The sequence below is a fragment of the Myotis yumanensis genome, unplaced genomic scaffold (assembly GCF_028538775.1).
Source record: "Myotis yumanensis isolate MYYU_CA2020_CCGP unplaced genomic scaffold, mMyoYum1.0.hap1 SCAF_9, whole genome shotgun sequence".
NCBI lineage: Eukaryota > Metazoa > Chordata > Mammalia > Chiroptera > Vespertilionidae > Myotis > Myotis yumanensis.
Window position 1 is genome coordinate 79,671,016 of NW_027223760.1, and position 14,585 is coordinate 79,685,600.

The 14,585-nt window shown below is 48.6% G+C and overlaps 1 protein-coding gene across 1 annotated transcript in view; it reads right to left on the reverse strand.

Annotated features, from left to right (window-relative positions):
* Nucleotides 1–14,585, reverse strand: part of AOAH (acyloxyacyl hydrolase) — a 103,867-nt gene that overhangs the window by 19,570 nt on the left and 69,712 nt on the right. Inside the window, exons 13-15 of the mRNA XM_070425221.1 lie at nt 9,428–9,510; nt 2,910–2,946; nt 2,186–2,260 (exon numbers count right to left, since the gene is read on the reverse strand). Coding sequence (XP_070281322.1) covers nt 2,186–2,260; nt 2,910–2,946; nt 9,428–9,510 — 195 coding nt within the window. The remainder of the gene's footprint in view (nt 1–2,185; nt 2,261–2,909; nt 2,947–9,427; nt 9,511–14,585) is intronic.

A 14,585-nucleotide genomic window follows, 5' to 3' on the forward strand; every position in this document is an offset into this window, starting at 1 on the left:
TCTTCATGTTTCTAACCCTCCACAGGACGCTGCAAAGTGGGCACCGTGGGGACCTCCCAGCGGCCAGCCCCGCTCTTTCTCCCACGCTGGCTGCTTCTCTGTCCAGATCCCGGCGGGGGGTTGGGGGGAGTTGGCGGCTGGCACGGGTCCCAGCTCATGGCCGCCTGCCTGCCCCCTGGCTCTTTGGAAAAGGAAAATCATTTGTTGTGATCAGGTTCGGCTGAACAAGGGACGTTTCGGGGGTCTGGGCGCTTGGAGTCCACGCCTCCTCCTGCAGGCGTCCTTCACACTGTGTAACTCGTCCGCTCTGTGCCCTCCAGGGAGCATGATCCGGAGGCTGGGAGGTGCGGACTGGTCTGACCACCCATTTGCTCTGTTTTGTGATGGGACTGGAGGCTGAAGCTCCACGCTTCTCCTTCTACAAGCCGCCTGAGGTTCTGGCCTGTGGCCTGTTTGCCGCTGGACCCAGCGCCCGGCACATCGCAGGTGCTCGCTACATACTTCTGGAAGCAAATGCGTAAGAGAAAGCAAGTAAGGCACGTGTGGCTGGTGGAAAGGGCACGGAACTTCGTCAGAGCACCAGGTGGGCTCTCAGCTTGGCTGCTCAGTGCTCCATGGAGGATAACCTTTCGGAACCTCAGTTTCCTCATCTGTGAAATGGGGACGATCATACTTGCTTCTTAGGGCTGCTGTGTGGTGAGATGATGTAGCAAGTGGCGTAGCTCTGGGCTCATGGAAGGTTTTGAGGTTCTTTGCTATTTAGTGGAGAGTCCCAGGTGGTTTGTCAAGGGTTGAGACCTGGGTCCCCAGCATTTGGCAGACGTGGGATTCTGGGAGAGTGGTAAACCGGCTTTTGCGGGGGGGGGCAAGGCAGGGTCTGGCACAGGAACATTCTGGATCCCAGCGTGGCATCTCCTGCCCTGAATTCACTCCACGGGTGAGGTCTACACCGTCCTCACTGGGAGAGGTCTAGGCTGTCACGGAGGTGTCCGCGAGGGCAAACACACTGGGATCACATTGAACCGTGAAGTTCAGGAAAGCGAAGGTGGGGCAGTGGGCAGGAGTCCCTGCTTCTAGCACCACCTAGGGGGGAGTCTGGTGCTGGCCTTAATTAATTAGGCAAATCATGTGGCCTGGGCTTTATTTTTCTGTTTTCTAAAACAGAGGGTGGGTGGCTACTGGGGACTTGTTCCAGATCTGGTGTCACCTTTTTCTTTCTGGCCACGACCACAGGACAGATGGCATTCACATATGCAGCATATCCTCAGCGGGACACACAGATTTTGAGAAATCTTCCAAAATGTTGTGGGGGAACGAAGGCAGTCAACATTGTGAAATCACTGCTGAGATCAGCAGGTGAGCAAAGCTGCTTTCTCCCGTGGGCCATGGCGGGAATAGGATTGGCCGGAACTGTGCGTAGTCTACGCAAGCGCGTTGCCTATGGTGTCTCTGCCACATGAGTCGGCGTCTGAGGATGTGAGTGAAGAAGCTGTTCTTATGGGGTGGCTGTGATCCTGCCTTATTTTCTGGAGGAAGTCTTGGTTCTCAATCTCGGATTGTTGGCCACTAGGAGCCTATTTCTTGCAACACAACTCAGGACTGCTCATGACACACACATTTGTTGTGAATCAGAGCAAAGGATGAATGGGTCAGATGTTTGTAAAAAGCGTCTCTCGGCTTCCCAGGCTGGTTCTGTTGATTCCACGTGTGCCTAGGACTTGTGAAGACAGAGAAATTTGATCCGACAGCAGACTGCTATCATGGAGTGGAAAAAAGGGGGAACCCAGAGGCAAAAAATTCTCAAAACCTTCTTTGTACCTGGCTGGTGCGGCTCAGTGGTTGAGCATCAACCTACAAACCAGGGCTTGAATTCAAGTCTGACTAATCCCAATGTCTTGATTTTAAGGATATTCAAATAACCTGAATATTTGTTCAAGAATCAATATCACTGCCCTAGCTGGTTTGGCTCAGTGGTTGAGTGTCAACCTATGAACTAGGAGGTCGGGGATCAATTCCTAGTCAGGGCACATGCTCGGGTTTCGGGCTCGATCCCCGGTGCGAGGTGTGCAGGAGGCAGCCAATCAATGATTCTCTCTCATCATGGATGTTTCTATCTCTCTCTCCCTCTCTGAAATCAATAAAAATAGGTTAAAAAAACCAAAAACTTTCTTTGGTAGTAACTCACCCGTTGCAGACATCGTTTCCAATCATGGCGTATATGACGACGGCTGGGTGGTCCAACAGTGGGTTCCTAGACAAACTGGAAGCTGAATGTTAAACACACGGAAACCCTGCTCTGTAACCGAGGTCACAGGCTGGGTCTGTGGACGAGTCTGTGTGGCCACCCTCTGGGGAACTTTGCTATTTTTCTTTCATTTAGTATCACCATCCCCATCTCCCCCTTTCTTCTCTATAATCTTTAATCTTCCATTAGGGAAAGACCACATCAATGTGTGGAGTGGGAGTGGAGTGAAATCTCCAGCAGGGGACACGCTACCATCTTCTTAGCATCGTTCACAGCCTTTGTGGTCAATGATCACAGATGAGTTACTGGGGTTACTATGTCCAGATCCCTGAGACATCCGTGGGCCCAAAGTTTCCATTCTGGGCACCCAGGGCCCCGATTCTGAATGTTAAGCCCCAAATGAGCACAAAATTGTGTTCTCCTTCATAAACAGGAATATGAAATCCTTTTTGTCTATTTGGCCAGATCTAAGCTTGTATGTATTCTTATGATCTGTCTCTAAGGACATATGGAAATGGACATGTCCAACGCTCACTGGCCCGGGAAGGGGTAATAGTCTCCCAGGGTTTGCAGAGTGGCCAGCTGGTGCCCAGGGCACATGATGACGGGTAACAACAGAGCTCTTGTTCATTTTCCAAAATGAGAAACAACTTCTTCCACGTACCTTTCTATGAATGTCTCCAGGTTTTGGGAAGATGCGCCTGAATAAGAAAATAGTTAAAGTTAGGGAGCTCAGTTCAACACTGTCAGGATGAGAGTGTGATTGTCTGAGGTCACAGGAGAAGCATCACGGAACAGTCAGAGGTCGTCCACACCGTCGTGCTGACGAGTTCCCCCTGGGACTCCCCTTAATGGCTTTCATGTTTCTATTGACAGAACCCCAAATCCTCTCCAGACATTTCCTAGCGGGAGTGAGTGAATTTGCTAGTGGGTGTAAGGAAAGGGGATATATCTATCACCAGAGAGAAACTACCCAAAGATTCAGGAATGAGCTGAGGGGTGAAAGGAGCAGTAGGAAGGATTCTTTGAGAACTACCCATCTCCCCCGAGAGCCCTGTGAAGAGCCAGCTGGCATTTCTGCTCACTCCTGAGGCCCCCCCCTGCTGGCTGGGCTGTGCAAGGTTCAGATTGTAGAGCCGACATATTTCAACTCCTGTAATGACATGCATGACCACCCTCCCCTGCATCCCTGTTACGCCCTGTAACGTATCTCTTATAGGAAAGTCGTGGTTATTGGGTTCTCATATTATTTCAGACACGCTGTTAAGCGCTGTATTTATTAGTTCATTTCGGCCTTAGCACACCTGTGTGAGGTGGGCACGCTAGGAGCCCCATTTTGTAGATGAGAACACTGAGGCTCACTTAAGCGACTTGCCCAAAGCCACACAGCTATGAATCTGGAGAACCGCAATCCAAACCCTGCCCCTTCTGCCGCAATGCTGAGCGCTGGCTCCCTGAGTGGCAATGCTTCTCTAGGCTGGGGGGCTAGAAAGAGTGAACCCAAGGAGGGAATTTACAGAGCAGTTGGACATGGCCTTTATCCCCGGGCAGTAGCGTCTCTGGGGTAGACACACAACTGAGAGCTGGTGTGAGGTTTAACGCAAATCTCACCCCAGTGCTTGGAAAGAGGGAAACCCAGTGTGACTCGAGCCTGTCTCTGCTCAGAGAAGGTGCCACGTCGAGTCCTAAACGTAGAGACTCGGAGTGTTTCTGGGTGTGAGGTTGCTCCCTGTTGTCCTCACGAGTGAAGAGACGGAGGGCGGCCCCTGCGGGCTGGCATGGCACCCACCATGGCTCACTCATCTCCTCGGCCGGGCCCTGCAGTCCCATGATCTCAACTTCCCACTTTCAGTGAGATTACACATCAAGAGGTGTTTCATTCTCACTCTTTGATTTGTGTGTTAATGAGACACGAAAACTAATGAAAGCTCAAGGCACGAGTGGGAAACATTAAAGGACCAGGCCAGGCCAATAATCTTCCTCGTTATCGGGAGGACGGCTGGGGTTTGAGGTGCGGTCACCCACGGAGCTTGAAGGGACGGAAATGAAAACCTGCCGTGGTGAGCCTCGGGGCCAGCCTCTCCCCGTGTCCGCACCACCTGTTCCTCTGCCGCTCAGACAGGATGGCCGGCCCAGGGCACCTGTCGCCATGGATTTAAAAACAGCAGTCACAGCCCTGGCTGGTGTGGCTCAGTGGTTGGGATGTTGGCCCGTGCACCGAAGGGTCACGGGTTTGATTCTTGGTCAAGGGCATGTACTGGGTTGTAGGTTCTATCCCTGGCCCTGGTTGGGGTGTGTGTAGGAGGCAACCAATCAATATGACACATCAATGTTTTCCTGCCCTCCCTCCCTTCCGCTCTCTCTAAAAATCAATGGAAAGATATCTTCAGGTGAGGATTAACAACTACAACAAAAAACCAGCAGTCACAAACATCCACTCAGGGGAGAGGACTTGCCTACTTGTCTTTACCCAGTGTTTTTTGTGGTGTGTTTATTTCTGGTGGGTCTTTATAATGGAAGCACCGATTTTTCTTTGCTCCAAAGTTGTTGCATCTTTCAGGATTCCCATCTCCTCTTGCAAAGCTCAGTTGTTGAGATCATGTCATTAGTTTATGTAATTCTCACCTCCCTTTCTCCTCTCCGTTCCCCTTTCCTGCGGTGCTGCTATCCCTTTGCCCGTCAACATATCTGTCTGCTCCCATCTCTACAGTCTTCCTCCTGCTGCCGACTGTGCTGTGGCTGCTGCTACCGTTACAGAGAAGACGTCTGGAAGCAGTTGGGCCGAGGTGCAAGCAGGAGAGAGCCCCAGCCTGCGGAGGTGGGAAAGCAAGGCGAGCATTTGAAGAACTGGCACTACCCTCAAGAGGCTCATTCTCTGGTCTCTACAATGGAATAGATTGACTATGAAACAGGGCACAGTGGTCCAATGGGGAATTACCTGTCCATAATTAGAGAAAAAGAGGGACCTTATTGGCCACTAAAGTCTGGATTCTGCTTCATCCTGTCCCTTTTAAATAAGGAATAGTGTGTCCTAGCTGGTTTGGCTCAGTGGATAGAGTGTTGGCCTGCAGACTGAAAGGTCCCAGGTTCGATTCCGGTCAAGGGCATGTACCTTGGTTGCAGGTACATCCCCAGTGGGAGGTGTGCAGGAGGCAGCTGATCGATGTTTCTCTCTCATTGATGTTTCTAACTCTCTATCCCTCTCCCTTCCTCTCTGTAAAAAATCAATAAAATATATATTTTTTAAAAAAAGAAAATGTGGTGTCATGCATTGACCTCAAATCCAATACTGTTACTTAACTCTGATTAGATTTAAACTAATGCAGATTTTGCTCATTTTTCAGCATTTCTGAAGCATTTTGAAGAGCATGATTGATAGAATCAAGTTAAAGAATTAGCCACGAGAAACTTGAATTCCGTCCTTTCTCTAAAAATGTTTGCTTGCAATAAGCAGACACATTCAGACTAATATATTGACCATGAGCTCAAAATAGTGGGCCCTTAATAATTGTTTGTTGTGACACTTTCTGATGATGTTTCCATTACTGCAAATGCTTTCAAATTCGTAAGTGTGGTTCTGAATTTATGTGACAAAGCAGATAACTGATTGTCCCAAACATTCATTTCTAAAATAATGTAATAGCTTCCCAGTGTCACTCTCATCTACCTCCTACTCCTAAAACTCAACGTAGCTTCGCAAGCATCCTTCGGCCACGCCGGGCTTCTCTTCCCAAAGGTGATTTTGCCCCGGGAGCCTCTATGCCCTGAGCCACCATCTCCCTGGGCTTTCTGGACTCCCGTGTTTCTCCTGCAGGGCTCTCTGCTCACATGTGCCTCCCTGTGATGTTTCCTGCCCCTTCTCCAGGCAGAGGTGCGCGTCTCTCACTTCCAGAGGCTCCTGGCTGCCTGGTTAGTGTCAGGGCCGCCTCCCACCCATCCACCGGCCGCTTTGGTGCCCTGGAAGCTGTAAGAACCCCCTGCTTTGCTGGTTGTAAGGACTGAGCAGGGGCCTTGCTGTGCCCGAGCCCCGGCCAGAGAACTGGCGCCCAGAGGAAAGGTGACTTCGACATCTGACATTTTTAAATGCTCTCTAACCACCGGCAGCGGTTCCTGGTAGAGATACCTACAGACCTTGTTGGGATCTCGTGCCTAAACATCAAGACTAAAATAAGAGCTGTCTCTTCACTTCTGACTGCATGACTTTCCAGAAACACTTTCATATTCCACTCAACTCTTCCTTCCCTCCCGCCTTTCTCCCTGGTAATGAAAACTAAGTATAGCCATAAAGACGCAGGCTACAGAGAGCCGACTCTCCCTATAGCCACGGAAAGCCTTGGGGAGTAATGGAAATCGCTTGGCGCGGGGATGAAAGAAAGAAAATCCATAGTGAGGAGGAGCCCCGAAACCAGGCCGAGGGGCTGGAGAAGAAACCCGAGCATTAAATAATGAGTAACTCGGAGAAACTGGAAAAAAAAAAAAGTCCTCTTAGAATTACATCCATACAACAATAGTCAAGTACAGTGGGGCCTTGACTTACGAGTGTCCTGACTAATGAGTTTTTCGAGATACGTCTCTCGGCCGATTTTTTGCTTTGAGTTGCGAGCTAAAATTCAGGTTACGAGCCAGCTTCAGATACCCCACCGCCAGTTGGCGCAGCGAACGTCACAGTGAACGCCACAACATCAGCCCAGCATCACGTGTCTCACTCGTTCACTTTTTGATTTGACATACGAGTAATTTGAGTTACGAGCTCCGTCACGGAACGAATTAAACTCGTAAGTCAAGGCCCCACCGTAGCACCGCAAGGAAGTGACACTAGACGTCTCCACTCTGCACCTCGAAGGACTGCAAATACGAAGAAAGGAAACAGTCTCTCCTGACCTCCGGGGATCTGTTCATCAGACAGGAGCCCGCCGGGAGCCACGGGTTGGGACCACGTGTGAACACGCGTGTGTTTCCCCGATTAGGCTCTCTGCCCACTCCTTCCCCCTTCCTCTCCACAATCTGCACCTTCAAGGAGGCTGTGACGGTGGCTGACCACGGAGGGAGAAGGCCTGCTGGGGTGTGCCGAGTGCTCTCTGCGGTCTTACCTCGCCGTTTGGGTTTCCTAAAGGAGCGCTGTGCTCAGGGTGAGGGGGTGGGGGGGATGGAGGGGTCTGGGGGTGAGCAAAGCTGTGTCCCGGGCACACGGAGCCTGCGTCTGGGTAGAACCTATTGCTCTTTTTTGTCCTTAACTCGATTCCCTCAGCTATGGGCTTAGCAGGCCCTTTACTGTTCCTAGACTCAGTTTCTGTCTATTTTTTGTTTTGTTATTTGGTATAGAAAAATAAAATATTTGGGAAATAGAAAAATAAAAAAAAGCAATCACCCATAATTTATGAAACACAACAATTTTGGTGTATTTTCTACCTATCTGTGTCCAGCTGTTTTTCTCTTTCATTTAAAAAAATGCAGTAGTAAATAAATATTCAATCCAATTTTACATCCTGGTTTTTCTTTTGGCAGTGTTATGTCTTTCTAAACAAAAACACGTGAACTTTCAAGCATCCTTTTGCAGGGCTGTGTAATATCTCACATGGGCGTGTGTTCGTTGTTTTTTACGGTCTCCATGGGCAGGGGCCTTGGGCGGCATTGGGATGGTTTAAAAAGCAAAAGAGAAAATGCAGCACGGGGCTGACAGTCGCTGTGCCTGTGATGACTCACACAGACTGGCTGTGGGCTGTGTTCACACCCGGAGAGGCGAGGCCCATCGCTCGGTAGCCGGACTCTCCAATCAGAGACCACTGCTGGGGTCTGAGTGCAGGGAGAGACAGCCTGGCGACAAACCCCAGCTCTCGCCCCTTGCTCTCTCTGTGTTCTGGGACAGGGTTCCTGGCCCCCCCCCCCCCCCCCCCCCGGGCCTCTGTGTCCTCAATGATAACAGTGTGGAGGTCATTATACTCCCTCAATTCTGAGAAATAGATCTTATCACACTGACTACTGGGTCGAGTGCTGCCTGCCACGTGTGCACGGTAGTTCTCCCTCCCTCGCCGCTCCCCAGAGCTATTCCAATCAGCGGTTGTCCTCATCCTGAAGAAATAGAACAATCCTTGCCTTATCGCTTGTTGAAAGGATTAGCTGAAATATTATACAGAGAGTGTTCTTAGCACGTGGCAAGAGAGCAATAACGATCAGCTATCATTTTATTAATGGTAATGCTACGACGTGGTTCTTGGAATGGAACACTTATTCCGTGTAGAATATGTAAGAAATTATTTGTAGGTCATGTGTTCCATTAGACGTTGTACTGCTTGGAACATTCCTTACCACTGTTGTTACTTAGAGATGGCACAGGGATGGTAAGTAGGTTCCCCTTCATGTGCCAAGTCTGCTCTGCGGATGACGATGGTCAGAGCTGCGCGCCATGAGAGCTGTGAGACGGGATCTGGGTGGAGCCCACCAGAGAGCCACGGTTGATGAGTAACATCTTCCCTGGGCACTGGGTCTGCCATCTCTGCATCCTGGTGTCACAAGACATTCCTTGGCAACTCCTTAGGCTCTGGCCAGGCCATGGCTTATCAGTGAGGAGTTTCACTGAGCCTTGTGGCAGTGGACTGACCTGGGGCTGAGGCGGGAGGTGAGGACCACACAGGGGGAAGCCGTCCATCTAAGGATGTGCTGGGACACAGGGGGAGCTGGCGGAGACTGCGAGTCCCCCCATCGTTCTGAGGACACGTTCCTTTGCTTAATGGCTTTGGGGGTTTCAGCCACAAACACTAAGCTGTTTTTCGTCAAACTCCCACCCAGTTAAAAGGTGGCAGCCTTTGCACCAGAGGGGAGGGCAGAGTCTTTGCAATGACCTTGATGGTGCTTAGTTCTTGTCCTGCTGATGCTCAGTGAGGTCTTGCCTCCTGAGCCTCAGACGCCCTGCACCCGGGCCTCTCTGGAGCGTTGCTGTTGGGTGACTGTCTGTCTTGACTGCATCTCGTTTTGTTTGGTATCTGTCTGCCCCTTCGTCTATATCTTAACTGCATCTTGTTCCTTTCGCTGCAGGGAAAAGGCTCTAAGCCCCAGGCCCCTCTGTCAGAAAGGGAGATGTTCGTTTCATCCCGTGGCCTTGTCACTAATTCTCAGCTTTTGGTGCTTGTGAAATAAAACCCGTCAGTCAGCGCACACGGGTGAAGGCCGAGTGTGGCCACCTACCGTTTTTTGAAATATTCTGGTAGTCCCGGTGATTGCAGCGGTTCCTCTTCCGTAAGTGAAGGTAGATAGAGTTTTCTTTAATTCTGAAACAAACACATACATGTATCTTAATGCTGGGACATTCACATGATCAAGTACAAACACACGTTTTTATTTTGAGTTTTTAAAATGGGGTGAGAATGAACTCAGACAATCACATCTCTGTCGCTGTGTTTTTCTCTAAACCGTCACTGCCTAAGTTGTCACAGGAAACAGTCCTATAAACAATTTCATGGACGTGGAAAGATTGAGCTTTTTTTCTTACGGAGACCTTTGTAACCTTTTTACCCAAAGCTGCTCTAAGTCTCTCGAACAATTGGCTGTCTTTATCATCTCTGCATTTTAAACTTGGCCATGTTCCCTTTCTTCTCTCAGTTGCTATGAAGCTGTGGCAGACACTCTTGTCTTTCAGATCCATGTCTCCCCTTTGTCCGTTTTCATGGACATTTTAGTAGGACACAGGTCTGCCCAGAACGATGTCTGCTTTCCCAGCTGCCCTTGCAACTAGGTGTGGCCACTCCACTAAGTTCTGGGCAATGAGGTGGAGGTGGAAATGTTTAGCAGCAGTTTCTGGGGATTCTAATATTTCTTAGGACACAATTGGCAGGTTTCCTTGCTCTTTCTTTGTCCTGTTTAGTCATTCTGCTGCCCAGAATAGGAATGCTGCCATTTTAGGCTGTAGGGGTAAATTCTACCCTGGGAAGGTAGGGGGTGAGCTGGAAGGACCCTGGACCCCAAGGAGCAGTGAACTTGAGCTCCCATACATGACCTGGATTGCACATCCCCGAACTTTCATGTTTGAGAGAAATAAACTCATGTATTATCTTATTTAAACTGCCCTATGTTGAGTCTCTCTGTTACCTGTAGCTGAATCTAAAATCAATGGACACAGAGTTTAGAGACAAATGTGTGACCAGCATCAGGCTATAATTACACCTACTTTAAATCATTTTCTTGGTTCCTCTTTGTCCCATCTTTGATTTTTCTATGTTCTTTTGCCACGCTTTAATTTAAATGCAATTTAATGTTATATTCTCTATAGTGTTATAGGCTTCCTAAACTCCTTCTTGAAACAGACCAGGTATAAACTAATGAATAGTAATTAAACTCATAAGTACTTGATCACCCCTGACACCCACATGGGGAGATGTAATAAAAATAATTGTTGTTATAAGCCACTAACGTTGGTAGCGCCTTGTTATATAATGACTAGAAGCTCAGTGCACAAAATCTGTGCATGGGAAGGGGGTCCCTCAGGCTGGTCTGCACCCTCTCCAATCCCCGGACCCCTCGGGGATGTCCGACTGCCAGCAGTTGGACATCCCTCTTGTAATCTGGGACTGCTGGCTCCTAACTGCTTGCCTGCCTGCCTGCCTGATTGCCCCTAACCACCTCTGCCTGCCAGCCTGATCACCCCCTAACTGCTCCCCCCTGCTGGCCTGATCGCTCCCTAACTGCTCCCCGCTGCTGGCCTGATTGCCCCTAACCATCTCTGCCTTGGCCCCTGCTACCATAGCTTTATTCAGAAGGACATCCAGAAGATGTCCGGTCTAATTAGCATATTACCCTTTTATTAGTATAGATAGACAACCAGGTAGAGGGTTACAGAATTCTAGGGAAAAAGCACTTTCCCTCAGATGTTTGAAGGGATCCATTGGCGCCTGGTCTCCTGGTGCTGTTGTCTGAGCTGTTCTGCTCCTTGATCCTTTGAGAATCTGCGGCAGCATCTCATTCCTAGTGTTCTAAAATGCCACGGTGACAGGCTGGGATGGCTCTATTTTCGTTCACAGTGTGAGACACTTTCAACCTGGAAATTCATGTCACTCAGTTCTGAGAGGTGTTCTTCGATTACTTCATCGCTGTTTTCTTCTTCCTTTTTTTTCTTAGAATCCCTCTTATTAGGATATAGAGTCACCTAGACTGGTCTCTAATTTTCCTAGTTTTTTTTCTGCCCCATCTCCCATATCTTTGTCTTTTGCTCTATTTTCTGGGTGATAGTCTCAATGTTCTCATTCTAGGAAAATCATCTTAGTGTAATTTCCAAGGGATCTTTTTTGTCCTTTGAGTGTTTCTTTAAATTTAGCATAATGTTCTTGTTACATCATTGAAATAGCTCATCTTTTTGAAGATATTAATTTTTAGTTACTTTTTATAAGTAGTATATTAACTAGTGTTGTTGTTTTTTAAATTGCTAGTATACAAAGTTATAGTCTGTTTCCTTAAGGTTGATTTTTCTCTTTGCTTTTGTACTGTCTTTCACATTCAGGGTTTCCCTCAGATATCTATGGTCTTGGGTTGTTTGTTGGCTTAGAGTTAAAAGTGGAAACTGGTTGGAAACGAAAAGCTGGTTGGAAAGAGAGCCCCTGGGTGGGGCTTGCTGCTCTGGTCCTCACCAGCGGCTGGCCGGGCCTTTCTCGGGGAGCCTCTGCTGTCCGTGTTTTTTGGGGGCTTTCCTCTTGGGTGTGCAGATTCCTCAGGAAAGGATCTTCCTGTCCAGCCAGGTTGCCCACACTCTGGGTTGGGAGGTGTGTGGGCCTCAGCGGTCAGCATGCATGTGATTTACTAGGGTGTCCCTCTCCCGACTCATGTCCAGTGGCTCCCAGTCCAGAAGCCCTTCATCTCAGCCTCTCCAGAGAAGAAACCCCTAGGCTTATCCCAGATCCAGTGAGGGCTTCTCCGCCCCCCCGCCCCACCCCGGGTGGAGTTGGGAAGAGATCTGAGGTTCTAGCTGCAACCTTTCAACCAATACTTCTGTGTGTAGCAGCACCCCCACTTCTGGCGCTACCATAGGTAGCGGGTTCCCAAGTCTTCTAGAGGTCCTGCCATGTAAGCGGGTTGCTTCTCCCCATTCCCTCCTGCCAGCTTAGGATGCCCGTGCCTAGTGGGTGCAGTCAGGGACCACTGGCCTTCTGCTTTCTGGCTCCCAACAGGTTGTGGCTCTTTGTCCTTGTGGACAAACTCATTTGCCGCCATTATAGATGGGCTTCCCAGGGGAGAGAAGTCTGCTTCATTACCCAGAAGCCTGAACTCTACAAACTGCATTGTTTATGACCTCTGCCTTGCTTATTTTATTCTAGTATGAAAAAAAAAGGGGGGAAAGGGACATCAGATCCGAATTCAATACTAAAATAATTTCACGGTCAATAAAGAGGGGCTATTTTCCTTTGGGAAAATAATTGTTACCATACCTGTATTTTTGATAATTCTAAAAACAAAATTTATGGACTGAAATATTGTTTTGCTCATGCCCTGCTCATGGAGAGTAAATAGTGTGGATACTGAATTATGGATACGGTTAGTTGCACCGTATCTTCTTATTACAAGAACATAGAAATCTTTACCACAGGTGAATGAACATTCTGATCAGAAACAGCATCTAAAATGTTAGGATTAAGGTTTTGTATGAGGCACTAGAAAGTATTTCATATAATCAAAGACACTATTTTCTTTTTATCTCCACCTCAAGTACATAATCTCTCCTGTAAATTCTAGGAATTGAATTTGTCAGGGAGTGCTCAGGAGAAGATAGAGGGATCGATACAATATTTTGAGAAGCTTCTAACACAATATTTTGAGATGCCTACAAATTGAGAAGATTGCTTAATAGAACATTACCTGTAGACAGGGTCAGCTGACCTTGAATTAACAGGATAAACCATGTGCACAGGAAGGCCTACTGTGACCACCTTTCTGGTTTTGAATCGCCCTCCGCTTGCTCCCCTATCCTTAGTTGAACTCAGGGTCCCAGTCTGATTTTTTTTTTTTTGTTTCTCTCTTTTTCCTCTGTTGTGCTTCAAAGCCCAGTCCCATGGGCTAGTAGGCGAGGTGATGGCTTCAGTCTGTAATCTGAGGGGTGCAGATGAGGAGTATAGAAAGTTCTCGTCCTCACACCTCCCCCGATGACTAAGGTGCTGGTGACGTCAGCACAGGGAGTGGAATTGCAAGTACTAGTATTCCGACTAAATCCTGGATTTTATCAGCTCCATCCACTGTGGGGCCCAGAAGTACAGCCTTTCATGTGAGGACACGCAGGTCAGATTTTGCTTTTTAAGAATAAAATTCAAAATAGGTAAGTCTCAGACACCGTGTCTACGAGTTGCTTAGTTGCTTTTCCCAACATGGGCTCAGGTAACACCAAAAACCACTTTATCTGAGAGACATCTAATCCCACTCCCCTTCCATGTCACTATGACGGAAAGAAAGACAAAATAAAAAAAGAATAAAATCAAGGATGAGCCTCGAGAGTAAAGCAGACAAATGAAAGTGGCTGACTTGGAACAGAAAACATGATCTCCTCCTACGTTGACTCACAGCAGAACCTACTTGGAGAGAGGCAACTCAGTAGCTTCCCAGAGGCTTAGCAGGTTGGAGGTTTTGGGGCAAACCAAGTGGGATGTTGTTCAAGGGACAGTGATGTACCAGGTGCTGGTGACTTTTCTGAGGCCAGGGGCACAGCTAGTTTGGGTTTAAATTCTGAGGTGCTGTGAAGTTGAATCTCAGGGAATCCGTCACAGAACTGACAGGGGCTCAGAAGGCTAGCAGCAGGGCCAGAGAGAGGAAAATGGTGATATTTGCTGTGAAGGGTTAGGGCAGGGGAGTGGTTAGGGTAAAACTGGATAACACCGAGACCAGACAGGCTTTCTCCGGGGACCTCTACGAGGAAGTGTTAAGGAAAGGGTAGAGAGTTCACTTTCTGGTGTGGGTGGAGGTCAGGCCAGCCTGGGGATGGATTAAAGACCTTTAAACGTTCCTTCCAGTCCCAGAGCCACATCCCAGGGCCCCGTGGAACCGCTAGGTCACTGCAGCACAGAACAACCGTGGTTTCAGCCTCAGGGAGAGAGAAGCAGTCAGAAGACGATTTGCTGTGTATTCAGGGAGATTGGCAAAGGCTAATTATGCAAGGGTGTGTGCAGGGGACGACGGCTGCAGAGGAAGTTCTGGGAGTTCAGACATGAAAAGATGATCAAGACAGCGTGACGGATTTTGAATTTGGAGCAGCAAAGTAGTACACAGGGACAGACTTCCTTGGCGTTGTGTTCAATAATTCATGAGCCTCTCAGATAGGCTTCCAACCTGGGAACCTCCCGCTAAGATTCCGGCTCTGAGCTCGGAGCAGTTG